This window comes from Podarcis raffonei, chromosome 6 (genome assembly GCF_027172205.1).
Source record: "Podarcis raffonei isolate rPodRaf1 chromosome 6, rPodRaf1.pri, whole genome shotgun sequence".
Classification (NCBI taxonomy): domain Eukaryota; kingdom Metazoa; phylum Chordata; class Lepidosauria; order Squamata; family Lacertidae; genus Podarcis; species Podarcis raffonei.
In genome coordinates, this window is record NC_070607.1 from 76136147 (window position 1) to 76158637 (window position 22491).

Here is a 22491-nt window from a genome sequence, read left to right on the forward strand (position 1 = left end):
TGGTGGACCACAGAATGGAGTAGTGCCTCCCTGCAAAATGAACCACCTCTAATTTTCAGTCTTTACACCAGTTGCATGTTGTATTATGCACTCTGTTGGAATAAGAATTCTGTAGGCAACACTTAAAAACCAGGTCATTAGACATCAGCCTATTAAGGCCCTTATAGATTTATTTCAAGGATAAAACGAAGGAGGGGAGACCAGGTATGCTGCCTTGAACAACTTGGAGGAAAGGTGGGATATAAATATAAAATAATAAAAGCTGTGATCCCAGCTCAGCTATGAGTGAAGACTGATTCATGCAACAGTCTCTAAACCTGATTTGTGCATAGACTTGATCCATCCTTCATGATTCAGAGCGGAAGCTACGTAATGCAGCTTTCGGTGGCAAGCTGTGAGCTGATGTTTGAAGGGAGCAGAGTGTCCTTTACTATGATCTAGTTGAAGGAGAGGCTGTCGGTAAGGAACTAACCATTCATTATCATCTTGCCCCAGGCTGAGGAGTAAAAGTAGCTGCAACACACTGCTGTCCTACATCTGGGAAGATAACTGTGTTACACTAGGGCAGGCTTCCCCAACCTCTGCCCTCCAGATGTTTTGAGACTACAATTCCCATCATCCCTGACTACTGGTCCTGCTAGCTAGGGATCATGGGAGTTGTAGGCCAAAAACATCTGGAGGGCTGAGTTTGAGGAAGCCTGCACTAGGACCAGTTGCTTTGCCTACTAGAGAAGGTAAGCTTTCCGAAATGGTGGTCTGTGCCTGTTGGCCAGGTTGAGAATTAAGCAATGAATGCAGCTGCAGTGTTCTCTTCTTGGAAAAAGCCAAAGTAACATTTTGTACGGTAACTTGCCCTGCAAGCTTCCCTACTTGTTCTGAACCTTGGTAGAAGAAGGAATTCCAGAACTTGCGCAGGAGAGCCAGGGCTTGCCCTACCATTAGGCAGAGTGGGGTTGCTGTTTCGGGTGTAGATGCTGAGGGACAACATTCCCCTGTATTGGAGGATAGAGCTGTTTGTGCCAACAGCCTGTCCAGAATCCTCTCAATTAGCACGTTGCCCTCAAGAGCCATGGAAGACACTGGCCTATTACCACTGATAGATCCAGCTGCCAATCTCCTTGGCTTCTGTATGTAGAACGGGGGCTTTTTGCCTCAGGCAGCAAAACACCACCTTATTAGTTGTTAGGTGCACAGTTTTTGTCTGTGCCAGCAGGAGATTGTTTGCACATGCTGAACATGCTTTTTAAAGTAAGGACTGGACTGCAGTGTAGATTTGAGTCAATTGTATTGCCTGATCTCAGGCTGACGTATGATCCAGGTTGCCATCCCCATATCATCCATTTCCCACCTGTCAAATGGGGGGAATTATGTTCTCTCTTTCACAGGATGGCAATCTTTTTATTTATTTTTTATTTTTTATTTTGGCACATAAGCTAGTTTACCAATCTTATTCATAACAAACAGGCATTTAAAATGAGGGCTTATGTCTTGATGTGAGGTGCTCCAAATAGTTCTTGTCTGATTACAAAACGATATTAAGTTAAATGACACATTTGCTTACCTTCATTTATTAGAAGCTGCACTGGTCTGTGAGTTTTTTCTTCAGAGACACATACCATTTGTTGGTGGTTTTTTCCTATTTTTTGCTGTCATGCAAATTAAATCTCTCTTTTTTTTCCCTGTTGAGAAGTTTGCTTGTGGTGACATTTCATATGTGTATGTTCTCTAAATAGGTATTTGTTACCAGGAAAGTTCTTACTGTGTCTGTCTTTTTTACTTGTCAATTTGTATAGCTGTGGGGTGCATGTGTTTGTGACTGAAGTAGGGAAACTGATTGTAGTGCTGCAGGTGACAAGAATTCGTGTCAGTTGTATTTAACACACCCAGGTAGAAGTAATGAAAAAAAGATCAGAGGATGTTTTAGCAGTAGAAAAATGTGAAGAATCTTTAATGTGCCATGACTAAAAGCTGGCTAAAAATTTGTTGTGTTCCTGCAATTAAAAACTGTTACGTTTTGCTGGTGTCCATGTCTGTTGGAGCACAGCATAGTAGCAATTAACCTCCATTATAGTGGCCAGGTTTTGATGATTATCCATTGTTTTATAAACCATGGTTTTAAGAGGTCTCTTCCCTTTTCACTATCAACACTCTGTTCGGTGCAACAATCCTGACTTCATTAAACCTATTCCCTGTTGTACACAAACTACATCATACAACTCTGGCTTAACATTGGTTAATAAACTAGCATACTTAGCCAGGCTAGTATTGATCCTCTCTTAATTCTTTACAGCATCTGTACATTTCCCCCCTTTATTTTTCTTTTTCTTTTTCTCTTTCCTATTTTCTCTTTCTGTTGAAGCGATAGAGGTTGGGAACCCATGAAATGTGCAAGTTTCTCTAGACAATAAACCATGAATGGGTATATTGAAAGAAGTATATTCTCTGTCCTCCAAGCAAGGAGCAGATGACATTTAGGCATTCCTAATTCAGCATCTGCTTGCTTTGCAACAGGCAAACAGACAGCAAAAATCAGACCTGATTATTAGATATGAAGTTATGTAACTTAACCTTTACAGCATCATTTTCATGAAACGGGCGGGGGGTGTCACAATTGCATAAAACGAAAGTGAAATAAAAATACTGTTAGCCAGTTTAAGTTTATTAGATGTTGTAACAAGTGGGCTTTCCATTTTATGAAAGTTGGGTTGTTGAAATAAATTATGTGGACCGAAAAAGGTTGGCCACTGTGGGGAACAGAAGATTGTATTAGAAATTCCAACTTTTTGTATTTGGTAAATATGATTTCTTTATATGTAGTGGTTCTTGTCATAAATACTTAAATGATGAAGTGACTCAAAAATCCAAAGAAATTGCATCCCATTTTTAAAAGGACTAAATGTTTTATGGGCATTTGGAGAAGGTATATGACGCTGAAGGCTGGTATTATATAGTGTTTAACCAGACCTGAGGAGACCCAGGTTCAAATCCCCACTTGGTCATCAAGTTAATTTGATGAGCAGAGGTGATCACTATTGCTTAGTCTAACCTTTTCAGGGTGGTAGTGAGCTGAAATATGGGGAGGCAGCACATGCACTTGTTCTATATTGTTGTTGTTATTTAAGTTTATTAGATACTTTTTCTTGTCGCAGGCAACTTAAATCAACTTTACAAAAAACAAACTATACCATACATTCATTAAAACCAAGAAAAAGTACATTAAAAATATTAGGATATGGGCAGAATAAAAATGTAATAAATATAGTTGCTTATTTGACTTTATTGTGGTATGTGTCTCTACATTAGGGACAGAGAATTTTCCAGATTCAAGAAGCAGTAAGTCACATTGGAAGGGCTTGTGGGAGCTAAGAATCAAACCATAAGAAATAGAGTGGCACTAGCAAGTGGGAGGAATGAAAGGGGAATCCAGAGTACTTAGCTTGCAGAGTCATTGAGGGGCAAGAGGGTCAGGATAATGAAGTAAGGAAACCTAATGAGTGTAATAGGAGAAGGCTGCAGTTGACTTCTCAAAATGCAATGTTGGAGTTCTCTAAGAGCTGCTTTCTTTATCATGTGCCTGGATATAATGTAATCACACATGAGCCTTAAATCTTTCCCTAGCAGGATATACCACATCTTCAAGGGTTTTTCAACAATTTATCTCTGTAATCTACAAGTTTAATTCTGATTATTGTGGTCTAAGCAGCCACTGAATAGTTAATTGGGAAATGGACCACTTTCTAAAGAGACTGGGTTTTGTTTTGATTTTGGCATTAGAATAGAATTACAGTGGTACCTCAGGATGCGAACGGGATCCATTCCGGAGCCCTGTTCGCATCCCGAACAGAACATTTCGCCGCTTCCGCGCATGCGCGTGAAGTCATTTTGACCGTCTGCGCGAGGGGTGAAACCCGGAAGTAATGCACTCCATTACTTCCTGGTCGCCGCAGAGTGCAACCCGAAAGTGCTCAACCTGAAGCATATTTATCCCGAGGTATGACTGTAGAGACATACCATTTTCTTTCTGATGTAATGAAAACCTATCATTTTTTTTTTTAGCCTTAATATACGTTCCATTTGTTCTCTCCCTCATAAGTGAAACAGGCCACTGGTGAGGAGAGGGAAGAAGTGAGGCTTGGCAAAGGTCATATGGCGCAAGTATCATTGGTTTATAAAATGCACTAACAGGAGGAGCATGTAACTAGACATGAAAGCACTCCTGAACTCAGTTTCTGGCTCTTCTAGTGACTGAATTGAGTGAACCAAAGCCCATTGCTTAAATGCTTTGTGCCTCTGTTTCTCTCGTCTAATAAATTTATCAATACCAATATGAGCCATAAATATGATGTTTTGTGTTATAACTACAGGATTTGTCTTCTTTTTACCCCGTCTCAGTAGGGGGAAAAATCCACTGAAGGTTCCAGTTAATGTCTGCTGTTAAAAGCATAAATGCCAAGATGTTAGTCCAGGGCTTAAGGTGTACTGAACAGTGCACATATATTGTTGAAACTCCTTCAGGCGAAAATGCATTAGTCTGTGGTGTCCCCGAGGCATCTTGACTTTACTATGTTCCTTATTGCTACAGTTGTGTGATTCTTCATATTAATAGAAAATTTTCTAGGGCTTGGCGTGTCAATCCGCTTGGTCGTTGCTACCGATCCTGTCCCAACTGACTCTTGTATCTTCCAGTGAGCACAAAGATTCCTCGGAGAAGAAACACAAAGAGAAGGAGAAAACCAAACACAAAGATGGCAGTTCAGAGAAACACGACAAACACAAAGACAAACACAAAGATAGAGACAAGGAGAAACGAAAGGAAGAAAAGGTACAGGATGGTGGTGGGGCTGAATGGCACTGCTTTGGACTGGGCTTTTGTTGTGGATAAAGACGCGAGCAGCTTCACATTTTTGACATTTTTAAGCTGTTTTGCAAGTCAAATCCCACATACAGTTTCAACAGAAACTCAAGGCTATGAGTATAAGAGCTGTGGCATTAGGTGTTAGATGACATCACTACGCGTCTGTTTAAATGGCTGTTGTAAACTTGTCATAATAAAAGTCATGTTAAACTTCATAGCAGCTACAGGCTGAATTTCAGCACACATTGTGTTCCAAATGAGGAGGGATTCTGTAGGTTACTTGATGCAGGATATTACAAACATTGCACCGATGCAGGTGCACACCTTAGCCCAGCCTTGACAGACAGAAGAGGGACAGACAGTACCTTCATAATTTTCCTATCCCATCTGTTCATGTCTGGGCAAAGTGCATAATTATGCAGTGTAACAGTACAAGCAGAAGCCTTGTCTAAATAAGCTAAGGAGTTGATAGCAAATTCTGCAGTTGTGGCCAGACAAAAGGAAAAACTTCGGGAGAACATCTAGATAGATAGATAGATAGATAGATAGATAGATAGATAGGAAAATAGCAGGACAGAGCACGTATTTGGGATTGGCCGGATCCAATAATGCTGAGAGTGTTTCTGAGGAATAGCTGGAGGTGCACTTGCTCCTGGTACAAGGGTCTTTTGTCAGTTACATTTGAATGCACAGGGAAGATATGACAGTGCTTTTTTTAGCTTACTAACCAGCTCTCACTTCTGTTTTCAGAGTAAATCATCTGGTGAAGTGAAAATAAAGAAGGAAAAAGAAAATGGCTTCTCCAGGTATGCAGCTGGGAGCCTTGTGTGAAGAAGACTGTTAGATTTTTAGTTTTGACTTGTACCCAGAAGATGAGTGGAATTTCTCTCAGTGGGATCCCTGAGAGTTCTGGGATCCTCTTTTCTGTTGGCATAAAGAAAACCTAAAACCAAAGATGGGGAATCTTTTTTGTGTTAAAAACCAGTCCAGCTATATGGACAGGAATAAGATTGTAAAGGATTCTCTTATGCACTTCTCTTTTTTAATTCAATGTAGACATAGAACCTTCTTGTCCCTGATAAAGACTCTAAAATAACATAGACTTTTAAAGTTGTTCCCTATCAATATCAAACGCTCGGTAGAAGAACTGGGAATTTAGGGTCAAACTAAAGTTGCTCCTCCTGTGCACTGTTTCTAAAACAGTATTCAAGCATATATAAACTGCTTGATTCACAGTAGAAGAAAGTAAGGACCCCTCTTGGTATTTCTAGGAACTGCATTCTTAAGAATGTAAAATCCGCTTGTCAAAAAGCCAGCAGCAGTTATGCTCAGCATAAATACCTCGTGGAACTGACACCAGACTTTTCCACTATCGTGCAGCCTGTTTCCAGCAATCTCCTGCATTTTGATGCACGATGCTGAATTGATTTAAAACACAGCCTTTAAAATCTGCAGTGCCTTTGTACTTTAAAATACTAGCATTCCTTGCACAAGTATTTTACTCTGCTGTCTTGTATTACCAGCTGATCTTATTTGTGTTAGATATTTGAAGTGGAAAGCAGATCAGGCTACATCTTTTTAGAAGAGAGATGGCACCGCAGAAGGTGACCTCATTGCTTGCAGTGTTTTGGGTTTTGTGGAGTTTGCACTGCACTGAAACATCCAAGCAGACTGCAGCTCTAAGATCTTTTGTATTCCACAGAACGCAGTCTTCATTGCGAAATAGCTGCAGAATTTTTGCCTTTGGAAAAAATGTATTTTTAGAGTCAGCTCAATAAATTAGCTTTCAGTGGCTGAAATGTGGTCTCCTGAGTATCTTTGTAAAGTGACTTCCATCAAAATGGCTCCTTTAGCAGCATGCATTTGTTCCCAGTAACTGTAGAGGTGTATTTGCCAGCGCTGCTGAGTTTTTCCAGCTGTGAGATCAGGCAGCGTGCATTAGCATGCTGCTCATCCCTGATAAACCATGATAAGGTAGGAAGTCTGGGTCATTGTGATGTTTGAACACAGCCACTTTTTGTTACATCGTTTTATATGCTTTGACCCACCATGGTTTTCACTGGAAGGGCAAGCCACAGATTCTCTTTAAATATGAATACCCCCCCACACCGTACAAAAATGCCATGCATACCTGTAGGTAAAACAAAATAGAACTAGTAATTTATATTACGGAATATCCCAATATCCAGTGTGTGGATATTTCGGGGAGAGTAGATTTATTAAAACAATTTTAAAACTTGAATTGTTGTAACTAAAAAACAATCAAGTAGTTTGAATCTGACACATCTTTAACACTTAATACTTGCTAACATCTACAAGTTTGTGTTCAGGGTTTGTAACATTGTCCCATTGTTGTAGGATTTTTTTTCTCATTTTTCTATGCAGCCTTAATTTAAATCAGAGCTTCCCAAAATGCTACAGCTGGAGGAATATAGAAACCTAGTAGGGTGTCATGGGGGAGAGTTTGGAGGAAACCATACACAGATCAGCTAAGAAGCGGGGAGTTATTTGTATCCCCACCAGGGTGTTGGGATCTACTTTCCAGCATGTTTATTTTAATTTTCTTTTTTGCTGACACCAATATCTGGAGGGGTTTGGTGGGGCAGAACCCCACCAGCCCTGCAATATGGTGTTACATTTTCAGTTTAGCTGAAACTATATGAAAGTCACACATCCTGTTCAACTCTAAATATGGCAGGGATAATGAGAGAGTTCTCCTCGCGTGGGTTGAAGTGGTAGGTGAAGTCGGGCTACAAGCCGAAGCTTAGTAGTCATGTTCTTGACTAAATAACTCATTTCCTTTTCTCTCTAGCCCACCTCGTATTAAGGAAGAAATGGATGACGATGGCTACTACAAAGAAGACTATAAGCCGCTAAAGAGACCCCGAGAGGATGATGAGTGAGTAGCTTGTGAACATTACCTACAGTGAAAAGTGGGAATAATGGAACATTTGGATCTGTCTATAGGAAGCAACTATAGTAACTTGCTAAGTCATAACTCAGAGTAGACCCATTGAAATCAATGGATTTAAGGGCTTAAGTTCTTTTGCCCATTCCAGATATCAGTTGTCATTCAGACATCATCATGCCACTCAGTGAAAAGTGAATGCTTTTAATTACCCTTGAGGGAGGACCACATTCTGGGGGGTTTACCTTTTTTTCTAATAGCGTAGTTTTTTGTTTGTTTTCATTTTATGTAAGCGGCCTTGATCTTTTGAAAGGTAGCTGACAAATGCTTTTATAAAACAAAAGAATAATGAGTAAGACAAAATGTTAAGGACCGAATGAATAGTGAGTGTTAATAATGCTTTGTGAACCCCAGCTGTCTTCTATAGTGAATTGCCTTGATCCTGCAAGGAAGATGTTAATACGGAAGCAACTGTGGACCTGATGTGTGTATCACAGTGCTCATCTGGATCCCGCTATTCCATCTGGGACCACTAGGTGCCTGGGATTCACACTGGGTCAGGGCCAGCATCAGTCGTCCTACTAGTGTAACCCACTTCTGCTGCAAAGGGAATTTAAACTCCCCCCTCCCCCAGTCCTGCAACAGCAAAGAGAAGAAAAGCGATCAGTGCAAATGAGGGGCAACAGTTTGCGTCAAATACAAAAATAGCAGATTTTATTTCTTGATAGTATTCTGCAGCAGCCATGTATAATATGGTGTCAGTGTGTGTGCAGCACAGGTAGAGAACTGGCATTTGTCTACAGACACTGGAAAGTAGCTGTATCTGTTCTTACGGAAGGGGCTTCAGGAAACGTATAACTTAAAGTCAAGCAGCAGGTTTTATCTGAGCTACAAGAATTGGGGTGTTGGTGCTTTTGGAATGCAGGCTATAAGCAGCACAGCGGCAACATTTGTGTGTGGAGGGTGAGAGTAATAAAATCCGGAACTGGAAATAAATGATTTGTTTACAATTGTTGGATCTGTTTCAGTGTCGACTACAAACCCAAGAAGATCAAAACTGAAGATATAAAAAAATCAAAGAAGCGGAAACAGGAAGAAGAGGAGGTTTGGTTGAATTTATATTTTCTGAATCTCTGGGGTAATAACAGGTTGTGGAGACAACTGTGGAGAAAGAACACTTTATTTTGCTTAGAATATCCAATTTAGCATTCATCTGAAAACATTAACCAAAAAAATACACGATGTCTCGATCTAGAGTACATGTTAAGATCAGTATGTAGAGATCCTGATTTTTGGCTAGATTCATGCAGAGAGCATACTGGTGGCTGGGCTCTGCTCGCCACAAAGTTGCAACTCCTCCTCCATCCTTAGGCTAAGTGGTCCTCATCTCCTTTTTTCTCTACATAATGCCCTTTCACTTCTCTCTGCCTCCTGTATATGACTTTGCCAATTTATTTATGTCATACCATGATACACTCTGCATGTTAATTGATGATAATTACTTGCCATCGGTAGGAAACTGAATAAGTAGTTTGATTCAGACCAAGGGCCATTTTTGTGAGAAGCAAATTTCAAATGGTTTCTTACAAAATTTATTTGTTTTAAAATGTAAGAGTATCTTGTAAAACTACTCCCTGTATAGCGTCTCTCTCTTTAAAAAAATCTCTTTTCAGGATATCAAACCCAAGAAAATAAAGAGCAAAGATAAGAAGCCTCCTGAAGGAGACATGAAGAAGAAGAAAACAAAAAAAGAAGAGGAGCAGAAATGGAAATGGTAACACACCTCTGATATTTCAGCCTGTGGCTGGCTGCTTCCTCTTACATCTGAAATAATGCTGACTGAAAACTCTTTGTGGTTGGACTTCAAAGCTGCAAACAGGATTATCTTCCATTTTAGAGGGAAAAGGAAAACCCCAGTTCGAGCTCTCAACTAGTTAAGGATTATTTAGGTTAATAATTGGCTTTCAACGAACTGATTTATCATTGGAACAAACATTTAATATCCATTTTATTAGAAGTCCTGAGGTACTGAAGTCATAACCTTTGTTTATCTTATTATTAGGTGGCATGTCTATCTGGTATTAGATGGAACGTTTAACGGTAGTTTTTTGTTTTCTGTTAATATCAATTTCACTAGCAGCAAATGTATCACAAAAATTAAGTGAAGTTTACAACTAGCACTTTGCTGATTTCATAAAGTTATATTTGCTCAGCAAAAATTGCCAGTTAGGAGCAGTGAAAATGTTCATTCAAAAAGCCCTCTACACTTCACTTAAGTATATTTTTTAAACACTTGCTCACAGCCACTGTTCATTATTCATGATGCTATTGTTCACAGAGCTTCAGTCTAACAAGGACTATTAGCCCTGTCTCATTTATACCAGTTGCTGGGAATCACAAGTGTGAACAGTGTTGCTGCAATCTGGTTCTGCTTGTGGGTTTCCCATAGACTGGAACAGGCTGGTGCTTTTAATCTGATGTATCAGGGCTCTTATCCTCATTTGTTCTTCCAGTTAGCAGTTGCTTAGACTAAGGGAATGTGTCCCTGTTGCTGAGGCAGCCAGACCAATGGTCCCTTGAATTATACTAGCAAGTGGACCCCCTCAGTCTGCACCTTTTTATCAAGGGATAGAAAACACTGCCTCATCATTTTAGAACAGGTGAAATCATAGAATCTTAGAACTGGAAAGGGACCTTGAGTGTCATTTTGTTGAATTCCTTGCAATGCAGGAATCTCAACTAAAGCATCCATGACAGATGGCCTTCCAACTTCTGCTTGAAAACTTCCAAGGAAGGTTTTTGAAACATTCCTATTTCTCAGCCCCGCAAAAAATAGCTTGGCACCTAATTTTAAAGTTGGACTCTACTAATTAATCCACTGAAGCTTTAGTTGACAAATCTAACAGTTGAAAGCTTACCTCCTTTGAACCATAATAATACTTTTTGTAGTTCTCCTTATTTTCTTACCTTCTAAACTAGTATGCCTTTTGCAAGAGAATCAGCCTTAAACTTCATGACTCTTGCTTTTGTGTTAAGAACATACTGCTTAGCCTTCCTTCAAAACATTAACCCTTACAGGCTGCAGTCCACAAACTAAACCAACCTTTTTTAGGCATATGCAGGGATGTAAAGCTAGTCTTTTTCTTTTCTTTTCTAACATTTCTGAGCATTAGCCTACCTCATACCACAGGGAATTTTAAAAGAAGCCTGTGAAAGCAACTGTCTAGGATTGAAAATTCAAGGCCTTACTCCATGCATGGCATCCCTCCATGCTTTTCTGGATCAAGGCTGATTTGATCCTGAATTTTGCTTAAAATGGACACAATGCTAACAGTCTCGTAATGGTGTATTGCATTGCAATCCACTTCGTACAGCAGTGTGTTTTGAATAACTTTTTGGTGTTTGATCTTTAGTTCTGTACTTTTGGCTAACCAACTCCCAGTGTTTCGAGATACACTCCTTGGAGAGAGGCTGTGTCAACAAACTGATTAAGTGAAAACATTCCAGCGGATATTTAAACATACTTTATGGCTTCAAAACCCGAGGATCGTTTTCATTGAGAATTTGTTGGCAGTTTCAATAGAAAATAGTTCTGATGAAGAGCTTGTGGTATTCACCTTAATTTTCCTTTGCTTTATGCTTCTTGTTTCTGTGTTTCATCATGAAACACAATGCCCATTACAATGCAGGACACTCTGTCTTTACTTTTCTGTACTTAAAAATTTAAAATACAAATGTAAGGAATAGATATTTTTAAAATGTATTGTAATATGTGCACATGTTAGGGAGCCACGATTGGCCATTGCTGCTATGTCTTCCCACCACTGTTTTGCAGCCTAACACCAGCTGATAAATGTCAGAGTTGTAGGGGGGAAACAAACACATGGCCAAGCAGATATCTCAAGCTTAATGTAGAGTTGTTCATCCATGCTTTCTTGCTGGTTCTTACCATTGCCCACTCCCACCCTTGCACCCTGTAGAGCACAGCAGCTACACTTTTGAAGTGATCCTGCTTTCAAATGAAAACTGTTAGCCCACGTTGTCCAATTAACTCCCAGAAAATTGTAATTATTCAGCTGGTGATGCCCCCCCCACCTCAAGCGGATCTGACAGAGTGAAAGACCAGGGGGTATTGAGGGGGTGGAGAGATGCCAGTTGTTTTAAAAGAAACCTGTTTGGTTGGGTTTTAAAGTTTAGGGTTTTGGAGGAGTAATGCCAACCTTCTATCAGATAAGTAATATGAGGAATCAAGCTATTATTCTCAGCACTAGTTCTAGTGGTAGATAAAGTCTCTCTGTATTCCCACATAGCCAGGGGTGAAAATGGCTAAGGTCTAAGTCATAGCAACTCTTTCCAAGTGGTAGAGCTGGTGAAACTAGCATGGAGGTAATTTATGATACTTTGGGCTGCTTCCAATGTTTCTTTTTATCTTTTAGGATCTTTCTGTATCCCCATCCAACCACTATTTCTTTTGGAGCTACTTCACACAGTGTGTGATAGCTGCAAGACACCTTAAAAACTGTTGCTAAGAGCTCTTTCCACACAGTAATAAAGTGGAAGCTAAAAGATCCTCTCCCCTCCGCGCTCCCTTCCTGCCCAGTATACACTGTAAAAAAAAGTTGAGGAGCATCTCTGCGCTCTCTATGTTTCTACACACAATGAAAACAAAACTTTTTTAAAATAGCATCTACCCGCCCTTTATCCAGTGCCTGCTTCTGCTGTAAGATATTATGTGACCTTCAGTTCTGCCGCTTGAAATACAGCTAGACTAAACACATAAGTCAGTTGCTGAGTGAATCTAGGAAGAAAGATATGGCTCACTGGTGATACGTTGTGAATCCCTGTACCGGAAATGCCTATTTCAGGTTTTTCTGTAGAGACATGACAAGTACCTGAGAATTTGAGCCTTTCAGGTTTGGATTTAGTGTTATTGCAGAAAAGTGTCATCCCCTGCTGCCAGTACAACCCAACAGACTTCTAAGTGGGGATGAGTTTGGCCTGTGCCATTTCTGTACCTCAAGCAACATTAATCATCATTTCCCTCTGCTGACCACAGGAGAGGTCACTGACCCTAGTGCAGGTTACTCTGGGGATTTCTTCTCCTTGTTGCTTTTACTAACACCCCAAGTGGTGTATACAAGTAAGACATGCATCTAAACTGACATAAAAACAATGCTAGCTTCTTTGTGAAAAAGCCTGGAATATATTGTCTTGCTTGTGAGGCGGTCAGAAAGTGCTGGCTGATAAATGCAGACATGGGTAATGTGTGTAGCACAAGGGGTTGGCTTTCTAGATTAAAATATAGTAGAAGGTTTGTGTAAATAAATAAAACAAAACCTGTGTGCCCTGAGGTGGAAACGAGGAAGCCCAGGCGAGGAAGAATATAACCACCAAGTCCTAAGAGAACTGTTGGGGCAGCCCCACCCCAGCCTTCCCTGGGCCTTCTTAAGAAAGACCTATATCCTCTCAGGGAAGTCAGAGGCAAGGAAGCTGAATTTTGTACTATTTACTGTTCTAATATGCTAAATTATATTGAGTGTCTTGGCAGAAAGGCATTATAAAAATGAAAGAAGTAAATGGAGTAAATGAAAGGATGGATTGTTGAATTTGCTGAATTGACTAATTTTATCATTCATGATGCCCCATTTGTAGATTCTGAATCCATATGGCATTTGAATGAGCACATGTTTCTCTCTCCTACCCCCACCCCCTTTTTTTTAAAGGTGGGAGGAAGAGCGCTATCCTGAAGGTATTAAGTGGAAATTCTTGGAACACAAAGGCCCTGTGTTTGCACCACCATATGAACCTGTGCCTGAAAATGTCAAATTCTACTATGATGGTAAGCTACTAAAAGGCTAGTGTTTGGTGGAGAAATAGGTGTCTTTATAATGAGCATTCATAAGGCAGAAAAAGCCCATACTGGGAGACCTTGTAGAGAGGGTCATCCCATGCTGGTAAAATGCGGCTGGTGGTTTATATATTCTCTGGAGATGGTTGGAATTACATCTGCACAACCATGCAACCAGTGCTGGATTCTGGAGGCTGCTGAGTACAGGTCTGTCCATCTCCCTTTCCTCCTCCTCCATTCAAGGCTTGTGATGTGACAATCCCTGTGTGGACAGTGAACTGTGACTGGTGCAGAGACAGAATACAGTGTTCCCTTGTGCTCCCTGATGTCTGCACAGAAGTGCTGGATCATTCCCAGAGCTGTGAATGCAGGAATGAAAGATACATAATTGCATAGGAAGACACTTGTGAAGTATCCAGTTATATTAAATGAGGTTTGTTTTGAGAAAGTGGAATGTATTTCAGTGGTGGGTTCTCATAGCGAAAGTTGTTCAGAGATAATGCTTTTTTCCCTTTCATTTTTTTAATGACAGTGAGTGCTGTCTGGTAATAATATTTTCCTTTAAAGTGGTTTTATTTCTCAAGTCTGACCCAGTACCGTTGTTTTTGGCAGCAGAATTCCTCATGTGCAGCTGATGTGCATTCATTGCCTACATGCATCTTTCCAGTTAGAATGCAAGGCATGTTCTCATTGAGGACCACTTCTAGTTCTGTCTTGCTAAAGCTGGTTGAGGGTCCTTTGCTTCCAGAGCAAGGTATTGCCACTTAACATACTGTCCCTGCCCAATGACCAAAGGTCAATTCAGAGATTATCCATATCTTCTTCCCACCCTATCCCTGTTGAATTTCCTGGTTCTGACTCATCTGTAATGACTGTTGGAACCTTTCCAATGTCTGAGAGATTAAATTTACTGAAAAGGAGGTTGACATGACTATTTATGCTGGCTCCGGAGATTGCTGCTATCATTATAAACTACGTTTTCAAGTTCCTTTAAAATATGAAATGTGAGAAGGATTAATTGGCCCATATGAGTTAGTTGAAAGCTTATGGCATCTATGCCCAAGTAATCTCCCCAAGCAAGTTTGTGAGCAATTTAAATTAACTTGATATTTATATTTTCAGGGGAATAAACACCTCTGGCCCTATCACAGTGAAATCAGTTGAATGCAGTTTGACCAAGCTGCCACTAATGTATAAAATCCCCAAATGGTTTATATTCAGTCTCCCTACCAAATCATCCTAGAAACTATCTTAATAGCACATGAACACTTGATGTAGTTACTGGTCTCATTCAGAAATTACGTGAAACCTTGTTTTAGCATTATGAGACCACAGGCCTTGGACTGTACACTTCATTCTCCACTTTCTACCTCCTTCGTGCTCAAAGATAGATAGAAGCAGGGACCCAGTCCCTTTATTGATTGTGCTTCTGAGTATTTGAAAGGACAAACCTCAGATTGTACCTCTGTGCCTTTGTGAGTTTGATATCCCTATCAGAGCACAAAATGTCAAGTGAACATCATTCCTATGTTCCTAATCTTCCAAAATAGATGTTACAAAATAGATCAGATGGCCATAAATCTTTTACAACATTCAGAAGCACTCTTCTTAGCAGTTTTCTGTAGCACTTTTCTATAGTTTACTTCCTTCAAGCTAGGTGGAAAATTCCTCTTTCCCCCCCACCCTGGGCACACCCTATGCATCATGAAGACTCCATATTGCCTTCTCTGTCTGCCTTAACTATACCAGTACAAGTAGTGGCTGGATTGGATTTCACAGGAATCCATTATTCTGAAACGATGCCAACTCTTTAGGCTGCTGGCAAGTGAAATATTTGTTCCTGTTTGGTATTGCTGTGGAATGCTGGCAAGTACCTTCTCTGGGTGCACTGAAGACTGGTGTGATGTTAACACTGTCTGGGCCTACATTAGTCACATTGGTTAGAAAGGGGGAGATGTTGGGTCTGCAGCGCATTGATGCAGCAATTGCTTCCTCCTTGAGCTGTGGGAAAAATCTGCCTTTCTGCGCAGCTAGTTATTTCATGCTGAGCCTCTATTACAATTCTTCAGTCAAGGGGAAAGAGGACAGTCACGAATCACTGTATATCAAGCAGACAGCCTTTTAACAACAACTTTTTAAGCCAGTGGAGTTAGAAATACCAGTGTCCTCTCACACAGCACAAAATCAGCCCAATATGGAGGACTCTTGTGCCAGTTATATGATCCTCAAGAACAGGATAAAGAGGAAGACAGTCTGATGATGGGCATGTCAGCTATTACTTTTTCTCCCAAGAGAGCCTGATGCCTTTATCCCTTGCTTCATGCATATAATGGGGTCGGCCCCACTAGGACTAAAGGCAAGCCAATATTGTTATGTGGGAGCATACAGTTGAACTACTTTGATGCATGGGAATCCTTTGATTGCTTCACCTCTTGTAGACAAATAGGATTGAATTCGCTGTAGTCAGAGAAGAGTCTCACTGTACATCCACAGGGAAGAGTTAAGAGATTCCATCATCCTGTATTCTAATTCCAAATCAGTTATCTGAATGCTGTTGCAAATTATCTGGAAATAGTGAAAGCCACACACAGGAGGGTGTTGTTAGCAAACTCAGGGTACCCTTGAGGTTTGCAGAAGTGCAAGAAGACTTGGGCAGAGGAACTAAGAAGGAATAACTCTGCCCCTCTCCCCCCAAACAAACCCTGAATGTGCTCAATGCCTGTAGACTGACAGTTGAGGGGAGTGGGAATGGGATGGTGTGACTGGGTAAAAGGGATGGTGGAAAAGACTCAGAGATATAATAAGAAAGGTGTTTTTTTTAAGTATCCCCAGAGAAGGAGGTGAGAGCTAATCGAACTCAGTGAATAAATTCAAAACATTAATGCCATACTTTGCTGGAGATTGCACTTCTTTCTAAGGACAGAGCTGGAGCACATTCCTGAGTGGGATAGCTCCCCCTACTGGATTAGACAGGCAGTGTCTTCAAGGCCTTTCATCTCCTCTCCAGCGGAAATTTTTCCTCCTTCCAGTCTGGCTCTGCCTGTGGTCTGCGATGGCTGTGTTTCTTAACTTAGCCTTTTCCTCTTCAATGTTCTATTTCTACTGTTGGCCTATTTCCTTGTTGGTTTTGGTAGCTAATTCCTCCTCTCCTTGTTATTATGTTGTCATTTCGCATAGTATGTTGTCATTTTGCAGTTCCAGAGTCTACCTCTTTAAAAGAGCAAAAATTCTTGTGCTCTTCCTCTTTGAAAGTGAAACAGAAACCCAAAATTGGAGTACCTGACTTCATTTGCTTCTGAAAAAAACTTAGAATCAGACCCAACACTATTTTCATGCTAACTGATGTAAAGATGCTGGGTTAGGTTAGTGAATGTAAAGTAAAATTGCACTGCCCGTAGTAAAATTTGGAGCCCAGTGTGTGACTTTGGTTACAGCCCTCCTCCTCCTGACCCCTGGCTTCCCCTGAAACACAAGGATGTTCAATAACTTGTTCGTAGGGTCATTATTTTGGCTGTGCATTGTATATTCACAGAGGGCCAACGCTGGGGAGGGATGTTCCTGGATCCCTTCTCTCTGAGGTAAGAGGAGTAGGCTGGTCGAGGGGTTGAGCGTCTGTAGGATGCCACCTCGTTTTTTCCTGTTTCCTCATGGATTGCCTTCTCTGTTGTAGGTAAAGTTATGAAGCTCAGTCCCAAAGCAGAAGAAGTAGCAACGTTCTTTGCAAAAATGCTTGATCACGAATACACTACAAAGGACATCTTCAGGAAAAACTTCTTCAAAGACTGGAGAAAGGTATGGTCAAGGTTATGGAAGGGTGGGAGTGTTTGGTTCCTTATGTAGCTAAAGTAGGCATGTAGTTTGCCACTTGCCTGGACACCTGCTAAATTGTTGCTTTTATGGTAGTAGCAGATGGCTCATTGCTTCCTTGCTTCCTCATTGAACACTTGGGGTTCTGTGCTTGAGGAAGGGCAGGAAATTTGTTTCTGTTTGCCTTCGTCGTTTCCCAACAGCCAGTCACTATTACTGCATGTGCAACTTTGAGTGAGTGAGTGAGTGAGTGAGTAAGAGAGAATATGAAATGTTCTGGGGAGGAATAGAACAGACTTGCTACATTTTGTTTGGCTGAGAAAAGAGAGAAATTCCTACAACAGGATGGAGAAGAAGAGAAAGAAACGAAGAAAGCAGATTCCTACTTGTGCTATAAGTGGGCAAGAGGAGAGTCGAGAAGAAATCTAAGCCAGAGATGTGAAGTCAACCCTCCTCCATTTGGCAAATAGAGAATTTCCTTGTAGTGTTTAAGCAGGAGGGTTGATTGGTTCATGAGTGAGGTTTGCAGTCTGCTTTTGTATTTTGGGGTATTTAGAATGCACAGATAAGTTGCTTTTTCAAAGAAATTTTGTGCCCCCCAGTTTGTAGTCAGTGTTGTCTAGTAGGCAATTAGGTTTTTAAATAAATCTATATTTTGCAAGTAAAATTATATTATGCTTGTGTATGCTCATGGTTGCTGAGATTTAAGCAGTTGGAGCTTAAATAATGCCTTAGACTAGAGGCATCTTGTCTGGTATCCATTGTTGTACCTGTATCCTAAAGTTGGGAACTACAAGAGCTGTCAGCCATGCGAAGAAGAGACAGCTCCTTTTGCCTGGTAATAGCAGTGCTGCTTAATGCTTTGGTTAAGTTGAAATGGCTTGATTATTACTATTTTTTTACTTTGTGTGAAGTACTATCCTAGAATGGCCACAAACTATCTGAAACAGTGAAATGTGTCTGTGTTTATCACAGGCACACTCTACTTAAACTCTGTGGACCAGGAACCTTTTATTAAAAGCTTTCCTGCCTAAAATCAGTCTGCCAAGTGATGAAGCATATTAAATAGGCTGTCACAGGTGACCCAGGATTGGCAGGCTGGCTGCATTCTCTTCTGTTCATGTAACATGAAACAAGTATGATCAAACTAATGTATACTAGCTAGTGTAGTATCATTGGATGACATCAGACCAGTTTTTCAACCATCTTTCACTGTTGTTGTGAAGATGAAATGGTTGGAGAGAAGTACCATATTCTGCCTTTAGCTGCTTGGAGGAAATCATTTCTCAGCCTAGATACCTCACAGCATTGTTCACATAAACTGAGAGAGCTTCCTATATTTCACTCTGGACTCCTAGGAGACAGGGATACTTCTGTAATAAACAATGCCTGCAGGAGCATTGTTCAAGTGCAATATTTGGCACCCTGAGAGTCTTAGCATTCTTTAAAAAAGCTCGAATATCAAATCCATCCTGGGCAATGCCTGGTGAAAAATTTAATAATTAGAGGAAAGCTAAGAAGAGCTTCCCGAGTCCAGGCATGTGACTCTGCACAGCAATCTGGAATTCTTCCTTGTCTCCCTCCCTCCATTCTGTTCTGCGCTCCCCATTCTGAAAGGGGTTTAAAATCAGGATTTCAAGCTCCCTTGGAAATAACATGAAATTATAGGAATATACTTGACATACAGTCCCTAACTTCAGAGACTTCTTTGGTGTAGAATGTTGATAAGGTTTCATCTCTCAGCACTTGAGTATGGTTTGCTGAAGGATGCTATCTTTCTTAATTAGATGTTAATAACTCTCAAAGATGAAACCATAATGTTCTTCCATTCTGCATTTGGCCTTTTATAGGTTTACAGCTCTTGTTGTAACTTCACTGATCTTATATATGATAGCAGCATCCAAACTGACTTTACTGAAAACAAGGTGGAGTGCAGTTTCCTTTTTAAGCCTTTTACAGATTCAGATTTCTTTTTTGCAGGAAATGACCCATGAAGAAAAGAGTACCATCACCAGCCTCAGCAAGTGTGACTTTAACCATATGAGTCAGTATTTCAAAGCCCAGTCAGAAGCCAGAAAACAGATGACCAAGGAGGAAAAACAGGTAACTTGATTTAGAATTTGTTGTTGTTTCAAGGTGCAAACAAAGCATATGATGGGTGATAAATGGTGAATTAAGGAAGGGGTTAAAGGCTGGCCCAGAGATAAGACTTCAGATAAATGAGAAGTGTGGTTGAGATGGGCTAGTCATGGTGGAAGGATGGGATGTTGAAATGCTGGGGATATTTCAAGTTGTTTCTAAACTGTGTTGAGTAGGCCTGTGACTATTAACACTCTCAAGATCACAACCTCTTTCTTTCACTGCTTTGCTGTACTTGTAAAATGCCTCTTGCAGCACAACCTGGATGGAGCTAATGAATTTCTTGTAACTCTGGTTCTGAATAATTTATAGTGCGGTTTGGAGTGTGTTGTAATTTTTTCCTTTTTTGTGGGTGTTTTGTTTTCCCCTAGAAAATTAAAGAGGAGAACGAGCGGTTATTAAAAGAATATGGCTATTGTATCATGGATAACCATAAGGAAAGAATTGCCAACTTTAAGATTGAGCCTCCGGGTCTCTTCAGAGGGCGTGGAAACCATCCTAAAATGGGCATGCTGAAGAGGCGGATAATGCCAGAAGACATCATCATCAATTGTAGCAAGTGAGCATGGAAGATTTCACACACTAGCTAGGAGTGACTTTTGGTTATAATGCGTAGCAGCTGTGTTCAGGCTTTTCACTCCGGATAACCTCTCTAACATAAGTGCAGCCCAAGAGTTGAAGTCCAGTACATACCACGTTAAGTTTCACTTGTGAACTTTTCACCGTAGTTCACAAACAACTGTCAAATCATTAGTTTGTTTCTTTAAAAAAAGAGTATTGTGAACAGGCAAAACTCAAATGTTTGAATCTATTTATTTTTAAATATTAGTAGATGGTGGTGGTTGCATTTCCACCCTCCTTTTTCCTTTGGGAAGCTCAAAGTAGCTTACTTTGAGACAAACAGGCATTCTGCTGTTCAGCTTAAGACTTTGTTAACTTTAACAAATCATTTGCCTTATGTCACTTCAGACCAGTTTCCTAGCTCACAGACGCCGTCGTATCTCTTTAACTTTAATAGATTGTGGAGGGTATAGCCCCATCACAACTTGGTCCCTGGTATACTGTGATAACATGGGATCTCTCTTACCCAATGTTTACCATGTCAGACCTGTTGAAAAAGATCTGTAGTTCAGGACATGGTAGCTTATATTTCAAGCCGAAAGAGCAATTTGCCCAGTTTCAGAAGACCTTAGAATATTGATAGCCTGGTCTGCCTAAGGAGCAAAATATTATATTCAGTAAGCAAGGTTTGGGGAAGGTGGGACTGGTTGGTGAGAGCTGATGGAGTGAGGTAAGATTTCAGCTGCTTAGGCAGTTTGGTATTTCTGCAAAAGTGATTTGTAGAAACATGAGTGCAGGGTAAAGGTTGCAGAGGGAAAGACTTCTTAACATACCTCAACAGGGCTGTTTCAAAATATTACAGTGTCTAAATTGCTTAGTAGTTTTTAACATGCCAATAAGCTTAAGATTGTAGTTTTTATTTGTAAGAATAGCATAAGCCTTGTTTGCTTTAAAACCTTTAAGAATCTTAAAGCAGATATATACAAGAATTGATGCAAACATTTACACACTTGGTTTTTCTGATTGCCGGGCTTGAGGCCTATAAATATCTGGCGAATCTAGACAGTTCGTATTGTGACTTTCATTTCAATTAATGGTTCCAGCTTTGATTATCTGAATTAAACTGAATAAATTATTTCCTGGTTGTATTTTTCTGTTATTCACAGCTTGTAGTCTTTTCAGTTTTGAAATCATTGTTGTGTTCTTGTCCCCCCCCCCCCCCCTTATACAGAGATTCAAAAGTTCCTCCCCCTCCCCCTGGACATAAATGGAAAGAGGTCCGGCATGATAACAAGGTGACCTGGTTGGTGTCATGGACAGAGAACATCCAAGGATCTATTAAGTACATCATGTTGAATCCCAGTTCTAGAATCAAGGTGATAGTTTGTCTGAAAACTTGCAAGCTACTTCTGACATGCCCAATGCTCTGTATCATAGGAATCTGCCCTGTACTGCTCCATCTAGTTCGGCAGCATCTACACTGACTGCAAGCAGCTCTCCAGGATTTCAGACGGGAGTCTTTCCCAGCCCTTCTTGGAGATGCTGGAATTGAACCAGGGCTACTGAACTACTGACCTTTCCTAAGGAATCGATGTGTCATTAAATGGAAGATCCAAAGAGTACTTCATAACTTTTTTGCGACTCTGCTACCAGCTTAGTGGGTCTTTAAAACTTCTTAGGCACTTCTGAAATAGGCAGTAACGTTCAAGTCGAATAATGTCTGTACGGTGGCAATGAGGGAATCTTGGAAAAGTGTTCTTAAAATATGCTCCATCTCCAAACTGGAGCCTTTATCCTTTGGAGCAGGTCATCATGTTGTTCCTTGTGATTGCCTCTGCAGGGTGAGAAGGACTGGCAGAAATATGAGACTGCTCGGAGACTGAAGAAATGTGTAGATAAGATTCGAAATAATTATCGAGAAGACTGGAAGTCCAAAGAGATGAAAGTGCGGCAGAGGGCGGTTGCGCTGTACTTCATTGACAAAGTGAGAATCTGTCACTTTTCCAGTTCCTTCCTTTTTTTTTATTGCCTAGGCAGGGCTCCTCGGCCTAGACTTGTTGAAGCATTGGTTTGAAACTGATAAGCTTCTAAGCACAACGGTACTAAATGTGCTGGAGAGATGTTTGAAGTAGGTGCCAATGGAATTGAATAATCCAGAAATATTTCTAAAGCAGAGATGGGAAGCTTTCCTTGGCAAATGCACTGCTTTTTGTGATTGCTTACAATGAGCTGAATGAGTACGGGTAAAATTCTGCCCACTTTCCTCGGGACGCCTCTGCATATGTACATACATGCACACACAATCTACTTTTTGCAATGTTGTTAAGAGGTGGCAGCTAAAGGGGGCAGATCTATTCTGGAATCAAGTAATGA

The 22491-nt window shown here is 40.6% G+C and overlaps 1 protein-coding gene across 2 annotated transcripts in view; it reads left to right on the top strand.

Moving 5' to 3' along the window:
• The window catches only part of TOP1 (DNA topoisomerase I), a 74808-nt gene that overhangs the window by 39155 nt on the left and 13162 nt on the right, over window positions 1–22491 (top strand). Inside the window, exons 4-14 of one of the 2 annotated variants that reach the window (XM_053394063.1) lie at window positions 4687–4822; window positions 5606–5661; window positions 7668–7754; window positions 8792–8867; window positions 9437–9537; window positions 13487–13602; window positions 17282–17403; window positions 19399–19521; window positions 19929–20116; window positions 21350–21494; window positions 21959–22102. In XM_053394063.1, coding sequence (XP_053250038.1) covers window positions 4687–4822; window positions 5606–5661; window positions 7668–7754; window positions 8792–8867; window positions 9437–9537; window positions 13487–13602; window positions 17282–17403; window positions 19399–19521; window positions 19929–20116; window positions 21350–21494; window positions 21959–22102 — 1294 coding nt within the window. Of the gene's footprint in view, window positions 1–4686; window positions 4823–5605; window positions 5662–7667; window positions 7755–8791; window positions 8868–9436; window positions 9538–13486; window positions 13603–17167; window positions 17190–17281; window positions 17404–19398; window positions 19522–19928; window positions 20117–21349; window positions 21495–21958; window positions 22103–22491 lie in introns of those variants that run through there. The other variant, XM_053394064.1, reaches the window with a different exon arrangement.